This window comes from Gigantopelta aegis, chromosome 2 (assembly GCF_016097555.1).
Source record: "Gigantopelta aegis isolate Gae_Host chromosome 2, Gae_host_genome, whole genome shotgun sequence".
Lineage (NCBI taxonomy): Eukaryota > Metazoa > Mollusca > Gastropoda > Neomphalida > Peltospiridae > Gigantopelta > Gigantopelta aegis.
In genome coordinates, this window is record NC_054700.1 from 28,413,140 (window position 1) to 28,431,069 (window position 17,930).

Genomic DNA, 17,930 nt, shown 5'->3' on the forward strand with positions numbered 1-17,930 from the left:
CCCCCCCCCCCCCTGAAATCGCTTTTTTATAATTTAATATATCTGACATTATTATATTTACTCAACATAGAAATATATGCCCAATATCTCTGCAATCTATTTTGGAACCCCCCTTTTCAAAATCCTATGTACTGGAACCCCCCTTTTCAAAATCCTATGTACGCCCATGTGTGTGTATGTGTTTATGTGTGTGTATATGTCTGTGTATATGTCTGTATATTGATGTTAAACTGAGATTCATACATGGGGCATTAAATTAACCGTCAGCCACCCTGTGCGTGTTATGTATCGATGGGATGGGCACTACTGAACACCTCTTTGTCATATCAAAATCATTCTACGTTTAGTTTCAAAATTGTGGGTCCAACATGAATATTAAGCGGAACTCAGAATTTCGACATTTAACGGGGAGTCACGTCAACAAATAGGATTGAGCCACCCTAGCTTCTTCACGTTTCCATAGAACATGCACTAGAGGATGCATCCTTAGAATTTCATAAACTTTCTATATTTAGTTCCAGAATTGAGTGCCTGCAAACGAATGTGGTTCAGTTAAACTGGGTACTATATATTTTGACCGGGCTTTACCTTGGAAGTTGACCCTCAACGACACTGCCTGTTATATATGGGTTCAATGTACACTACTGAACACCTAATTATTAGAGGGCCTAATTTACGAAGCCTATTTTTCTTAAACGCACGTGTTTTAACATTGTATAAAGGATGGGACGTTACGTGGGTTGTTGGCCCTGAGCCACCCTGTTTTTGCGATGTATCGATGGGATGGGCATTACTGAACACTTCTGTTTCATATCACAGTGATTATAAGTTTAGTTTTAGATTTGCGGGTCCCGTTATTCTTTTCCAACACAATTACAATGTTAGTAGATTTGGGCGTGGCTTACCACTGAGCTTTATTTTCTGAGCTACCCCGTATTATCGTTTATTCCCAAACCATCCTAAATTCATTATATTTTCATAGACTTACATTTGTATTCGAAGTGTAGAGTTTAAATAATGTTAATTGCATATTGCAGAAAAACATATTCAATACTGAATGTTGAATGTTGTTCCATCAGAGCAACATCCAATACTGAATATTGAATATCGAACCAACCTCAGCGTCCCCTATTTTGAACTGGTTTTTCTTCCGACATTATTCAAGATTGTTTAGTGGAAAATAATCTCAGGTGGTATTAGCAACGCTCTTTGTCTCAAAACGGGTTTTATATTGTCATTATTCAGCTCCCTTGCTACGAAACAGACGACGACACAACGTGGACAACAGTGCAGTCCGGTGATAAGGTGCGGGGATAGGATTTTAATGGGGGTAGTGCTAGTATTATTGTAGTGTTGTTTAGTGGCGTCGCGAACAAAATTAACATAACGTTGTTTTTGTTTAACGACACCACTAGAACACATCGATTTATTAATCATCGGCTATTGGATGTCAAACAATTTGGTAATTTTGGCATATATTCTTAGAGAGAAAACCCGCTACATTTTTCCACTAGTAGCAAAGGATCGATCCTAGACCGACCGTGCATCAGGCGATCGCTTTACCACTGGACTACGTCTCGCCAGCTAACAAAATTCTTTACCTTATATAAAGACACAATTAATTTGCCTACTTGACCACAATCAAGGAGCGGACCCCATGGACCCTCGCCTAAATCCATTTTTGAGGATTTATGTGTTTAACGTGGATGAGGAGCGGATGTGGATGTTTTAATAATGTGACGTTCATAAAACAAAATACTCCTCTTCTTATACAACTGCAAAATTAATTACTTGATCACTCAGACAGGGGAAGCCGCCTGCTACCGACCTTGGTCGGGCTGCTGGTGCTCCCTTGCACCTTCCAGTGCAGGCGGTCCCTCCCCCCTTCCCCCCCCCCCCCCCCCCACACACACACCTTTCCTGTCCTGGACGGAGGAGCCGGCCGAGGCCGCATCTTGCGCCCGGGACAGGCGTGCGCTACAACAGCTTGTTCTGAATGTGCACGTAAAGCCCTATGACCTGACCTGACCTAAACAGGGGAAGGAGCTTGACCCTCGGCACCCCGCCAACAGCTGCGCCTGGGGATATGGTTGCTTACCGAGCCAGCATAGAAAATCCACGCTGTAAGAAGGTAATAAAGATGTATGAGAAGCCAGAGCTTGCAAACGAACGATTTTGAGCTTCCTTGCCACCTGATCACGTCTAAATTAAAAATAACACTCTCGCTTTGACACAGTCCAGAGTGAAGAAAACTTGATTATTGTCAACGTTTTCCTGGAATAAATCTCATTGCACTTGTAATGAGCCATTAATTCAAATAGTAATGTCTGTGGAATTTCAGCACATCCGCCGTGCTGGAGCGCCAACCCAAGGCGACGGGTCGGTAGTACGAGGTATCTACCAATAAATGGAGACGTAAACATGAATTTGATTAAACAATGATAATTGTGTTTCATGGCCAACGACCAGTATTTGCGTATTTGCTTCTTTTCTGTGCAGTATGAAAGCCTCAAAAACTGAACAGGCGCGGGACAAGGATTTTCAAGGTGGAGGGCGTATCTTAACATAGGTGTCAGAAGACATCAGAAATTGCGGTGGAAGGTGCACAAACGTCAGAGTTTGGTGTCTAATGTCTCCCCCAATCCGATTTATACGCATATGATTTATACAGTATAGTTTGGTGGCCAATGTCAGTGCCTCCCCAGTCTCTAATCAGACGTATATGATTTATATCATATAGTTTGGTGGGCAGTGTTTCTTCCTCCCCCCCCCCCCACTCCCGAATCAGACGTATATGATTTATATAATAATAGTTTGGTGTTGTTGACAGATAAGACTCCTAACCTAGTACAGTCGTAAAATCAATGGCTTAAAGAAACAGATCCTAGTTTCAACCCGTGAAAACTAATACTACGTTTAGTTAATCTATAAACCTGTAACACATTTGGATAAAGTTACAATTGAGTGAAACATGAGTCTGTGATTTTGAAATGGTGAAATGTCCTCTAAAAATAGACTAAAACTAAACTCCATTAACTGTTACTTCTCAGACGGACTTTTGCGATATTAAACAAATATTTTAAAAACCAGGATGACCAAAAACACTTCGAATGTACGGAAATAGATAACCAAAACAATAAAATCTAAGTAAAGTATGATTTCAGTTATCAAAACGGCTCTTAATAGTACAAAATGTGTCTTAGTGTTTAAAAACTAGGGTATGTCCCTTTAACTAAAACTAGTGGGGCGATCCCCGCCTACGTCCGCGCCTGTGTACCGTCATGTCCCACATAACTCGATTCGCAAGCTGAAGATTACAACGAAGTTCAAAATTAACAGGCACGCGCGATCAAGTTCAGTCGGGAGACCGCTCACCAGCGGTGCATGGTCGAACCGCCTCAGTAGTCCCATAATTATGGGATTTTCGCGTCCCAACCAGTGCTTCACGACTTATATATTAGAGGAAATGTTACTATTAGGTCAAAATTCATTACACCTTCTTGAAATTTTCACATAATATTATTGTAAAAATATCCTGATATTACTCAAATTAAAAACAAAAATCATTGGTCACCTAATATAATTTTGATCCACGGGACATTTATGTATGAATTGCTATAACGTTTCTCTTTTTCCGTGTCTAGTCAAATCAATAATGCTTTATATCCATTAATCATATGCAATTTAAACTTTTCTATAATGCAACTGAGAGAAACATAGTTATATTGCTCAAAATGAAATCGTGCAGACACACAAGTACACATCTTCGATATTACAACCGAGTTTCAAATGCATTCAAACTAAAGAAAAAGGTCCAAAGAAAAAGGGGACCTTTTAAACCATTTACTGACTATTTAATTTACAGACAGACGTACAGACAGTTTATTCAGTAAAAGGCCCAAAATACAATCAATTTACACAATTTAAGAGCATGCGTTACATGATTTAGTTACATAAATGCATTCAAACTAAGGCAAAAGATCCAAAGAAAAAGGGGACCTTTTTAACCATTTACTGACTATTTAATTTACAGTTGAATACAGATATCTAAAAGTCATTACACATTTTAAATTTTTGCACAGATAGTAATGTGTGAATAAATCAATATGAGATATTAATCATATACTGTTACCGATGAAAAGTTTCTACAGTCAGAATTTGAAATACCCCATTTATACATAAAAATCATTACGAGTCCACCATAAATCGTGGAGAGATGGGAGAGAGAGAGAGAGAGAGAGAGAGAGAGAGAGAGAGACAGACAGAGGAGAGAGAGAGAGAGAGAGAGAGAGAGAGAGAGAGAGAGAGAGACAGGGAGAGATAGATAGATATCTATATTAGATATATATATATATATATATATATATATATATATATATATATATATATATATATAGAGAGAGAGAGAGAGAGAGAGAGAGAGAGAGAGAGAGAGAGAGAGAGAGAGAGAGAGAGAGAGAGAGAGAGAGAGAGAGAAATAGAGAGAGGGGAGATAGTGTGAGGAGACAAAGAGAAATAGAGAGAGGTGAGAGAGAGAGAGAGAGAGAGAGAGAGAGAGAGAGAGAGAGAGAGAGAGAGAGAGAGAGAGAGACAGAGAGAGGGAGGCAGGGAGAGAAGGGGAGAGAGAGGAGAGAGACAGATAGATAGAGAGAGAGGAGGAGAGAGAGATCGCGAGAGAGTTGAGGGAGAGAAGGGGAGAGAGAGAGGAGAGAGACAGATAGGAGAGAGACTCGATTAGAGCGAGAGATGGGGAGCTACTTAGACGGTGACAGGAGAGAGGGAGAGAGGGAAGTCAGAGAGAGAGAGAGGAGAGAGAGAGCGGGAGAGAGAGAGAGAGAGATTAGAGATGGGGGGACTGTGAGGGGGAGAGAGGAAGAGAAGGGGGAGACAGTGTTTCATTCAGTTGCTGATAGAATTTTATTTAATTTCACAGAACATAATGCGCATATTTTTCTCTTTTTGCCAAAACTGTTTTCCCTTTCTTCTTATGTTGATACAAACAAAAGTTCTATATGAAAAACGTGTTTTGAAAACTAAAAGCAGACCATGGCTATGGTCACCGAGGCCGGTTTCAATGAATGAAATCGGCATGGTTGTAAAATAAAGTCATAACTTCATGGTGGTAACATCATTTCATTATTTGTGTAGATTTGTGGAAATGTTATCATAATTGTAATCATGATTGCTAGACAATGTATTCGCAATCGTAATCGATTACTTTCAATTATTTTGTAATCGTAATCGTAATCGTGACATTCTAAAGTAATCGTAATCGTAATAGATTACTTTTGTCAAGTAATTGCGAAGCCGTTCTCACATTAGTTTGCGGACGATTTTGTTTAATTCATACCCAGATGAACGTAAAAGAAATAACAGACAATACTTATAGTTAAATTTGAATCATACAGGCTAATAATAACACTAAAATGTGATACTTTATTTTAAATTATTTTTTATCCATAAACAATAAATAGATAAATAAAAATCCGAGGCTATGATATGACGTTCGCTAAAGACGTAATTTTTACGTTCAGCGAAAAATAAAATGAACAAACTTCCGTTGCTACGTCTGGACCAATGGGATGACGTTACGTTGTAAAGACTGTAACAGAAATTTAATTATAATGCGCGCACACACACACACACACACACACACACACATATATATATATATTGTCCCGAGGGTTGGAATTGCCGTATCTATACCTCACAACGGTGATTGATTATTTTTCTTGCCCATTTAATTACAGTAACGAAACATTAATTGTGTAAGCTACGGTCTGTTTATTGTAGAACCATTCGTATACATTTCACCTGCATACTCATTTAATTATACGCGGAAAAATATAGTCCACCTTATGCAATGACATAAATACGGAATGTTTAACTTACCAATAAATATAAAGTTGAAAATATTAATTTGTCTAAATATTTTTAAAACAATGAAACAACGTGAAATGGCAAACAGAATTTTGAAAACCATGAGTTATGACGTCAATCGTTGTAAAACATGAGTTATGACGTCACGCGTATGTAGAAATCGTCTAGCCTTCGGGTCGAACAGATTTATCTAGCCCTAGGGTCAAACAAATTTTTCTAGCACCGTGCAAAAGCTGGATAACCCTGTCCAGTTGGCATGATATATACTCTTCAAAAAAAAGAAACGCAAAAGGGTACAAATGGGTTATAACTCCGATTTTATGTTTCCTACCGGTTCATGCTTTGTGAATATAAGGTCATTGCATGTCCCAAACACATTCCCACGGTTACATGCGATAAAACGCAGCTACTGTACAATAAGTTCCAAAATGTGAATATTCGCAAAAACGCAGCCACGTGCAAACCATGTCACCACTGCACGTGCGTTGTCTGCACGTGCAACATGAACACCGACAGTATAAAAGTGCAGGGTGTTCGCTTGCCTGGCCTCTGTATCTGGCCGACAGTTGACAATCCAGGACATGCCACGTCTCAGTGAACCGCAGAGAAACATGCCATCGGCCGACTAGACGCAGGCGAATCCAGAACGGCCGTTGCCAGGGCATTCCATGTGTCCCCCAAGCACCATCTCCAGACTGTGGGACCGTTACCAGCAAACATGGATCAACACGTGACCTCCCTAGATCCGGTCGACCACGGGTCACTACCCCCGGGCAGGACCGCTACATCCGGGTACGCCCACCTTCGGGAACGATTGACTTACTGCCACCTCCACAGCCGCAGCAATACCAGGTTTTGCGCAGGATATCCGACCAGACCGTACGGAACCGCCTACTTGAGGTAGGAATTCGTGCCAGACGTCCCCCCAGTTCGAGGTGTCATCTTAACACCACAACACCGTCGACTCCGACTGCAGTGGTGCCAGATTCATCGACAATGGCCTCAACTGCGATGGAGACAGGTGTGGTTCAGTGACGAGTCCCGATTTTTCTGCTACGACGTCATGATGGAAGATGTCGCGTGTATAGGCGTCGTGGTGAACGTTATGCGGCAAACTGCGTGCAGGAAGTGGTCAGATTCGGCGGGGGTAGTGTCATGGTGTGGGCAGCCATCTCACACACTGGCAGAACTGACCTGGTCCACGTGCAGGGCAACCTGAATGCACAGGGCTACATTGACCAGATCCTCAGGCCCACACATCGTTTTTTTTTTTTCCAGTTATGGCCAACGCCAACGCAGTGTTCCAACATGCCAACGCCAGGCCTCACACAGCACGTCTCACACGGCTTTCCTACAAAACAACAACATTAATGTCCTTCCTTGGCCATCGATATCACCGGATTTGAACCCAATTGAGCATCTATGGGACGAGTTGGACCGACGCCTCCGACAGCGACAACCACAGCCCCAGACCCTGCCCGAGCTGGCAGCAGCCTTGCAGGCCGAGTGTGCCACCATCCCCCGGGACGTCATCCGTACTCTGGTTGCTTCAATGGGCAGGCGGTGCCAGGCAGTTGTCAACACACGCGGAGGCCACACCCGGTATTGACTCCAGATGACCTTGACCTTGGTGGTGTGTCCTATCACTTACTCACAATGGACTAGAGTGAATTGGTGAACAATCCTGGAACATTTGGTAATTATCGGACTCACCATTCAATAATTAAATCAATTCTCCAAATGTTACGACAATGTGGTTTTGCGTTTCTTCTTTTGAAGAGTATATATATAGATATATATATATATATATATATATATATATATATATATATATATATATATATATATATATATCATAGTTTGACACCCAATAGCCGATGTATTTTTCGTGCTTGGGTGTCGTTAAAACTTCTATTGTATTCTATTTCTCTCTCTCTCTCTATCTCTGTCTCTCTCTCTCTCTCTCTCTCTCTCTCTCTCTCTCTCTCTCTCTCTCTATTTATATGTGTCTGTGTGTCTGTGTGTGTGTGTGTGTGTGTGTGTGTGTGTGTGTTTACATGAAATTCACTTATGTTAACATAATTATTAGCATCGACTTTATAGCATTTAGGGTTGTTATTTATAAATTAACCGGTTCACGAATACATAAGTCATTGATTGTGACACGATTTTAAAAACAGTACCGAAAAATAGTTTTATATTCGTTTGAGTAATAATTATTTTCAGTTTAATGTGTAGTATGATTTCATCGTTGATTACATCTCATTTGGTGAAACCAGTTTTACAGTCTTTCTTATGATCAATATTTTTACAACATACAAGTAAAAATGTTAAAATCGTAAGATAATATTTGGTTAATATAACTTTTTGCGTATTTTATTTTATTATTATTCTTTTTTAATCAAGTGTTCCCGTTAAAAACTTCGCCTTCTCAAGGTATGAAAGAGAAGTGACTTCTTTTTAAAAATATGTTATTACTTAAATAAAGGTAAAGGAAAGGAAATGGTTTATTTAACGACGCACTCAACACATTTTATTTACGGTTATATGGCGTCAAACCTATGGTTAAGGACCACACAGATACTGAGAGGTAACCCGCTGTTGCCACTTCATGGGCTACTCTTTTCGATTAGCAGCTAGGGATCTTTTATATGCACCATCCCACAGACAGGATGGCACATACCACGGACCTTTGATATACCAGTCGTGGTGCACTGGCTGAAACGAGAAATAGCCCAATGGGCCCACCGACGGGGATCGATCCCACACCGACCGCGCATCGAGCGAACGCTGTACCACTGGGCTACTTCCCGCCCCTTGCTCATCAGCGAGGAAATTATTTATTTCCGCCCATTGTGTTAAACGGTTATTTAGAACTGTACAGTAGATTTATTCAGGTTACACACCACCATTAATTACTCCATGCAGTTCAATACAATGTCTATGTCAGAATATATTCTGCGAAAAAAAACACACACCAAAAAAACGCTATCGAGAGGGTCATGTAACTACTAATTTTAGGGAGTGCTCTCAACTGATAAGTACCGTACCAAAAAAATCAACATAAGTCGACAACGAATCTTTACGATTAGACCTCATGGCTAATCACCGTCTCGCGTCTTGCTGTTATACAAGTGACACCATACCACTTGAACAGTTGGTACTACATATAACAAGTAACTTCAAACCGATGGGTTATTTAAATACTACAGAGGTCCACCTAGGTGTAATCATTAAAAAATGATTTTAAAAAGCATATCAGAATTTTGTAGTATTGTTTTATGAGGAACTATTTCCTAAACCGGATTATATTAAGATGCCACAGCAAGTAATGCCACGTCAAGTGTTGCCTGTACATTGCCGGTGACAAAGTGATTCCTCTGTAGTTAATTTGGTCACAACGGTCTGGTGTGGAGTTTTTAAGCATAGTGTATACACTACCTTGTGACCAACAACTAGGAATGATATCTTTAGTGAAGCAAGTATTGAATAATCTGTAAGAACGTTAAAGCAGATTCGTTTGTTGTGTCATCAATACCTGAGGCCTTTTCAGACTTTGCTTGTGACAAGGCTGCAATGATCTCATTGAAGTAGATATAATTGTGGTATTTTTAACGGGATTTTGTATTAGCAGAAGACTGGTTAAAAACTTGATTTAAAAGAGTACAGAATTATTTTTTTTCCACTTATTTAGAACATCATCAATATTAGAAAAAACCTTATCTCAAATGACCACTTCAACTGGAATGTGATATTGACGACCACCAACCGACACCCAGCTTTCTGATTTTCCTCTAAAATGTCGACGATTTACCATCAGCCATCCTGTTTAATTTAGTTGAAATATGCTTCACATGATTGCGCTTAGCACGTTGGACACACTTACCAAAAGGTTTTTGTTTTATAACAAACACTGTTCTGGATATGGACTCAGATCTACCTCAATCCTTACACCAAACAGACTCTGTGCTGTACACTCCTCATTCCACACAGCTGTCAATGCGGGTGTCCACCAGGGTTTACCTGCTCTTCTATGTCTATGCTTCACCCCATAGTGGATAGTAACAGTTCTGTGGCTTACATTAGTGTGCATTTCATCGTATGTTATATTTTTAAAAGGTTGATAAGCTATATCTACGTCATGTTGATGTTTGCAACACTCTTCCAATATATGTTGTTCAGTATATTGACACGATTCAGACCGATGTTGTAAATAATATACTATACGTAACAGTCTCTGCTATATTTCGTTCTCATAGACCCCATATACCATTTCAGATTTAATCAACGAATAATATCGGGCACATTTGTGAAATCTGAGAACCCAAACCACGAACAGGTCAAGTGTTCTATGCCTCATAGCTTATAGCAAATGTTAGGAACGGTTTGACCCATAAATATAAATAATGATTACCGTTACAAACTGACTGTCTCATGTCGCATGTTTTTAATAACAGTTTCAGTTTGGTTTCACGTAAAGAGAAAAAGAAACGTGCTTTGAAAATAACTTAAATGTTCTATAGTACGATTGTATGCAATGTGTAAATGGGCCCAGCATCGAGGATCGATCCCTGATCGACCGCGCAGCAAGCGAGCGCTGTACCACTGAGCTACGTCCCGGTAAAGAGAATGCAAATATAAGTTTTATTCTTAACATATAAAGTAGGGATGGAAAGATCTATAATATATTATGATTTATCTTCGTATGGTATGCACGTGAAAACAGGACATGCTGCCATCTGTATACAAGTATTGCGTAGACATCTACCGTAAAATCAGATGCATTTAAGTTAATCTGAACGACGAAAGCGTTATCCACAATCAATACCGTATCTCTGCATAATACAAAGTCGAATGGTTTTTGGCAAAATAGTTATTGATTCTATGATTCTTAAATATGTCCCTCGTCTTGGTGCGTCTCCCGAGAACAGCTTTTTTTCTGGACAGTACATCCTTCTTGTATTGCTAAAAGAGGATTGCCACTTTCAGACTAGTTTACTAAATCAAAACCGATACAGGACAGATCTCATTGAAATAAATATAGCTGTGACGACATGCACTCATGAATCACTGTCAAAATAGTGATGATATCAGGTGTTCGCGAAAGGTGAGTATATCCTGGCCATCGGTGGCACCTGTCATGAGTAGACACCCAATAACCGATGAATTTGTCGCGCTGGGGTGTCGTTAAACATTTATTCATTGATTCATTTTGTTATCAGTACTGCCACCACAACTGTGAAGACCGTTATTTCAACTAAAACGATGAAAACATGTGTAGCATGTGTAAGAGTTTCACCAAATACATGGGAAAGTATGCACAATACATCTTTCCTGCACCAAAAGAGGCCTGCCATTCCAAGACTACTTTACTAAATCATTGCAATAAATATAGCTGTGGTGACATGCACTCGTGAAACACTGATAAAAGAGTGATAATATCACGTGTTTGCGAAAAGTAGATATATCCTGCCCAATCGGTGGCAGTCATCGTAAGTATAGCCATCACAGCTGTCAAGTCCGGCACTCATCAAAAACGATGATAAAATGTGCAAAATTTTCACCAAAGAGATGTACAAGTTCAAAATATGGAATAGCATCAGCCATCAATTAGATCAGTGATGAATCGTATATAGTAGATATAGCCTCCAAATATCTACCAAAAAACATTTTGAATGCCCTTAGGAGTCCGTGGACATCATAACCCTGATGGAATCAACTTCTGTGCCAGATTGTTATGGCGTTATATCTGCATACAATGAACATACACTGAGATATCTTAAAAGTTGTGATATGTAGGCACCAAAAAGCTGGAGCAGAAAGTATATTCATCGACATAAAGAGAAAATGTAGTATTGAAAAGTTTAAATCATTTTTTTTGTTGGTCATACAGCTAGGTTTGGAGGCCAGTTTCGCTTTGCATCTTAAGGTACAAGGTGGTACAAATCAGTGAAGACATCTCTTCATTTTTGTTCAGTGATGAACTGTTTTGGTGTCGGATTGAAATAATTCTCTTTAGTACCCTCACTAGGAAAAAGAAGGTTAATAAGACTTTTCTTGCATATGTTGTACACCATTACTCATAGCTGACCGAGTTTTTTGTTTTTTGTCTATCCCGTGAATTTTTAACAAACTTTAATTCTTTGAACAAGACGAAATGGAATTGTTGGCATAAATTATGGAAATTTATACAATGGAATTGTGGTGTAATTGTTAATTTATTGAGTTTTTATAACGCTTTAATATATATTAGATTACTAACTTCTATCATAGCAAAACATTTTTGTTTATTGTAAATGTTATATGTACAAGTTAACAATTTCCGTCTGACAACAGAACAATACAGTTGAATATTCTTTTTAAGTTTCCTGACAGATATGGCTATAAAGTCATCATTAAATGGAAAATTCGAAACTTTCAATATAGTACCCTAATATAGATGTTGGCAAATACTAACAGTTTTCCTATAAATATAATTTAAATTGTTTTGGTCTGGTGTTAACCACTTGAGAGAATCGGGTACAAATTGTCACGAAAGCGATGCAGTGTTTAAAGACATATTGTCACAGACCACTGACTTATTTAATGGTCTAACAAAGTATTACCTGAACAAAAATAATTTTATTTGTCCCTAAATGTAATTTATTCAACCATCTTCATAACCACCATACTCCATTTATTAATGATATTTTGTAAAAAAAAAATTGAATTATGGCAATGATCCTTAATTCAAAAACTAAAATTGCCGAGAGGGTTGACATGGATTTCACTCCATCATGGTTCAGTTGATGCGATAGCTGGATTTGGTTTCCAACAATTAATGTAATTTTTATTTATTATCCATTTTAAGAGAAATAAGGTCCTTAAATCCGTGACAGTATGCCTTTAATTGTTCCTAATTTGGCATTTTTGTATAGCGTATTATTTTGTAATAGTCACATGTAAGCGGTTTTATTTTCAAAATTAAATCTACCGGGAACAATGAACAAGATATTTTATGTACTTTCTTTTGTACATTGTTTTATGTCATAAAGTGTCTTGTATTTTGAGCTATAGGTTAACATTTAATGGACCCAGTTTGATGTTTTGAAATTATTTTATCGATACTTTTTAACGTAATCAAAAACAATATACAGTATTTTGATCTAGTTTTAATTTATATAGACAAATTGAAAATATCAAGTGTTTTTGTATCGACCAGGAGATGGAATAAAATGTATGGGTTTTTTCTCAAAATAAAATCTATTAGGAACAATAAGCCAGGCATTCTATGTACATTCTTTTGTACATTGCTTTATAACATAAATTAGTTTTATACTTTGAGTTATAGGTCGATATTTAATGGATCCAGTTTAGTCTCTTGAAATTATTTTATCGACACGTTTTAACATATGCAGTTAATATCAATGCAGTCAAAGTTATATTGAACATATATACACAATTTAGTAGTTTAATTAATCGCGAGTGTTTCAATATTTGTATAATATTAATAGTTTATCAATTCTCATAGTTTAAGGAACGTTAATGTTTCTGAATATGCTATCACTTATCTCTCCTTCGAATTACTTACTATGTTTCTATATTTGGTAATACATTAGCGTTGGTTTTATAGATTTAATGCGTAATTTTCTTATTTGGTAGATTTGTTTTGGAGTACTGACTTATTTTATTAAAATGCTTTCATTTCTTCTAGGATTTGCTTTCCATCCGCTATTCTGACGCCATATAACCGTAAATAAAATATGTTGAGTGCGTCGTTAAATAAAACATTTCCATTTCCATCCGTTATTATACTTCTATCTTTAAATTAGCCATCTTGACTCTGTTTTGTCTAGAGATAAGATTTCGGATGTGATATGTTTTGTCGGTCATACTTCTGAGAAAACTGAGATATTTCTTATTACATAAATATGTGTGTATTTTTTTTCACTTTTTTATCTCTCTTCAATAATGTTTGCCCTCGATTTCATAAAATGTTGTATTCCTAATTTTGATTAATTCGTTTCTTTTTTCTTCAAACAATTCTGAATTAAAGTCTGATTAATACACGTTAATGTGTACATTCATCCTCTTGAAGAACTTCATTTCCTTTAAAACGTGTTTCTCTGTTTTTGTTTCAGAATGTTCGTTTGAAATGGTTCTCCAAACAATTTCCATTAATAACATTTCCCAAAAAATTTAAGCATTAATTGTAAATCGGATTTCTTGATTTAAAATAGTGAATGTTTTCTGGATTGTATAGAGGAATTGCATACTTTCATTTAATATCTGTAATTTTATTGTTGTTATGGTTTTTGTTTGTTTTGTTTTTGTTGTTTGTTGTTTTTGTTTTAATTTTTAATCTAGATCATGAAATACACCAGTTTAATTACTTTTGTCTAATTTTAGTATTTGTTAGTAGTACTGGATACAATTGCAAAATGAATTATTATGTTTTATACATCTTCGACAATCAATACGCCTTGCTAATGTTTTCCAAATTTACAATATTAGCCTTTTTTACTTGAAAAGGTAACTACAAGTGAATATATTTAATCCGTTTACACCATATGCAAACAAATATGCGAATATAATGCTTTCCTTTAGATGTTGAATCTAGAAAGAATAACACTACAAATTAAGATTTTACAATTAATAATTAAATTCCCGTTACATTCATTACAATATAACGTCATCCCATTGGCCCAGTCGTAGCAACGGGAGTTTGTTCAATTCTCGATGAATATAAAAATTACGTCGTCAGGGAACGTTATACCTGATGACGTCATTTTATATTGGTAATTTGTCTTACTGAGCGTTATGGTTTTAAATAAAAACATAATTAAAAATAAAATTTGAACGTTTAATGTTATTATTACTAAGTATGTTTAAAATGTAATTATAGTTATTGTATGTTATGTAGTTTACGTTCATCTGGGTATGAACAAAAAAAAGGCATCCGAAAAATTATTTGAGAAGGGCTTCGCCAATTCACACAGTTTACGGATGATTTTTTTTATTCGTTCATGCCCCGATGAACCTAAAAGAAATAACAGACAATCCTTAATTAAACAAACCTTTTGTGCTGATTTGAGTATGTTACCAAACCTGTAATTGGTAACTTTATCTTAACCAACACACCTTACCATGAACATATCCAAACACTATATAGTGAACTTTTGTGTTTGTGTTTGTTTTTTGTTTTTTTGTTGTGTTTTTTTGTGGGGTTGTACATAGTGGATACTCCACTAGGGTCTTGTGATATCATAATTTATCAGTACGAGTTGATAAAAGTATGAAATCCAAGACTTGCCGAAGATTTTTATACTTTTATCAACGAGTGCTGATAAATAATACATTTTGTTTACAACAACATATCAAAACACCATATTGTGAACTTAGAACAATAGAGCAACACACTACACCACACCGTGAACTTATAACAACATATCCAAAAAACATATTGTTAATTTAGAACACTAAACCAACACACCACACCGTGAACTTAATAATAAAGCCATAGTGTGAACTTAGAATAAGACATGGAAACTCTAAATTGTGAAATTATGACAATACATCAAACTATCACACTGTGCATTTAGAAAAATACAGCAGCATAACTTTATGTGAACTTAAAAACAATACATCAAAACATAATATTGGGACCTTAAAACAATACCGCAAATCACAGCAACGCATCATATTGTAAACTTAAAGGGACATTCATGAGTTTGCTGCTTTGTAAGATGTTTCCGACTAATAACATATTTCTACGATTAAACTTACATGTTAAATATATTTTCTTGTTTAGAATATCAATGACTGTATATTCAATGTGTTTCTGGTCGTCTTAATATTTGTAAGGAACCCAAACTGTATTCTGTTTTCAAATAATTTTGTATGTAGGAAACAATTATATTTTAGGAAATAAAATGAAATTTAACCTAATAAAAATAATAGAACGATCAGAAACACGTTTAATATACGGCCGCTAATATTTTATGCAGAAAAATATATTTGATATGTAATTACAAGCGTTAAAAAGTCTCTGTTAGTCGATAACATCTTAAAAATTGCAGCAAACTCAGGAATATCCCTTTAAAACAATACATCAAATGACAAATTTGTGCGAACGTTTGGACAATATAGCAACTTATACCATAGTGTGTGAAATTTGAAATATAATTTCACACATACTCACCGGAACCCTCGAATATCCGCTCATCCATAGCCAATTGTCAGGGTTTCCGTCCGACCCCGAACCCTCTAACAAGGCATGCCGTTTACGACGTTGCCAGGAGGTAACCGACTCCTCCCTGAATGGCGGTTCCACATCAGACTTGGGATCACCCCCTACCCAGTCGAAAACACTGAAGATGTATTCTTCTCCTTGCTCTATGAACCTGTTGCGTCCTTTAACGTCATATTCTTTGAGTTGAGAATAGACTTCGTCAGGCGGTTTAGGATACACTCGCAAATCACCTATGTCTGTCCATGACAATTTATCCTCGAGTCCAGATTTGAGATACCTTATTTCCTGATACAAATACCACACACCACTACCAAACAATATGGACAAAACAAAAGTCCAGAAATATAAAATTCGCACGTGAATATTGATGGGCACACAGGTGCATCTGCATCCTCTTGTGCTGGAATCGGCTTTGTTCTCCATTTACATAGACGGCTGGAAGGGTATATCGTTAATAAAAGTCTAAATCGATGCGAAACATGTATGTATATGTGTGTGTTTACGACTACAGTGACAAATGTTTAGCTATAGATGTCTTGCATTGTTCTTATCAGCTATTGTTGGGCCACGACCACCGCAAAGACCGAGTTACAATTAAGTAATTAACACAATACGTCGAGTGGTGCTGGTGTACATTCCGTTTCGCACAAACTGGACATGATAAGGCGCGGATCAATTTCACGTTTCCTAGAACTATTATCGTTTGACAAATCGTTTATAAAATAAATTAGCTCTGAAGATATTTCTACCTGCATTTATCTTTTTTAAAAACCCGTGCATTCCTTCACTGCAGATGGCATTCAGTGGATTGATGCCCTGCAATGGAACAATTACTGCCGCTTTGTAAAATGTAAAATTGATTAACTTTGGCTGTGGATTTAACAACAGAGACCGCGCGTTGGGGATTTATCTTGCATGGGGAGAAGAAATTCGTCGTATTTGCCCCGCACGTTTTGGGAATAATTTAGACCAATAATACGCGTATTCAGTTATTATATTGCTTGCTTTACTCTTATTCTAGTTTTTTGTTTGCCTTACCTTTACAACCCAACCACATGTAGATTAAAGTGACATACCCTAGTTTTTAAACACTAAGGCATATTTTTAACTATTAGAGCAGTTTTGGATAACTGAAATCATGCTTTACTTAGATTTTATTGGTTAGATTATCCATTTCCGTACATTCGAAGTGTTTCTTGTCATCCTGGTGTTTTTAATGTCACAAAATATATATATTTTATTTTTAAAAGCGCACGTGCGTCTAAGAAGTAACAGTTATGGAGTCGAGTTTTAGTCTATTTTTAAAGGGTATACACTTGTGGCACCTAAGTCTGCGCACCTAAGCATTTGTGTTATATTTTTAAGTTAAAATCTTTCTTTAAAAATATTTGTTTCACCGCCACAGTGCAATGGAACAATAAACGTGTTACTACTGAAAGTTATTTTAATTTTAATGTTTTTAAACTCAAGTAATGAGCGCATTTTTAGTGGGACATTCCTCCCCCCCCCCCCACCCCCGTATTTACTAGCCTGCATGGCGGCACATAAGTCTGTCGCTGATGTTTACAGAAATAGCAAACAAATAATGAATCCGACTTTTTGTAAGTTTTAAACAACAAACACTTTATGTTATAGTCTGTTTCAGAAACATTTAGATTATGCAAATGAGATAAATATAAATGGTGTTCCATGCTCCTTAGTTTGGACAACACAAAATGACAATACAAAAAAAAGCCAATGTCAAAGGTTTTGATTATTATTCAACAAAAGTTGTCTGTTATTAACTGTAAATGAGCACAAATAGTGTTCGTTAGACATA

At 37.0% G+C, this 17,930-nt stretch overlaps 1 protein-coding gene across 1 annotated transcript in view; it reads right to left on the reverse strand.

Moving 5' to 3' along the window:
- The window catches only part of LOC121388039 (collagen alpha-1(II) chain-like), a 34,118-nt gene extending 17,584 nt beyond the window's left edge, over positions 1 to 16,534 (reverse strand). The window contains exon 1 of the mRNA XM_041519242.1: positions 16,061 to 16,534. Coding sequence (XP_041375176.1) covers positions 16,061 to 16,534 — 474 coding nt within the window. The remainder of the gene's footprint in view (positions 1 to 16,060) is intronic.
- Between the last annotated feature and the right edge of the window lie 1,396 nt (positions 16,535 to 17,930).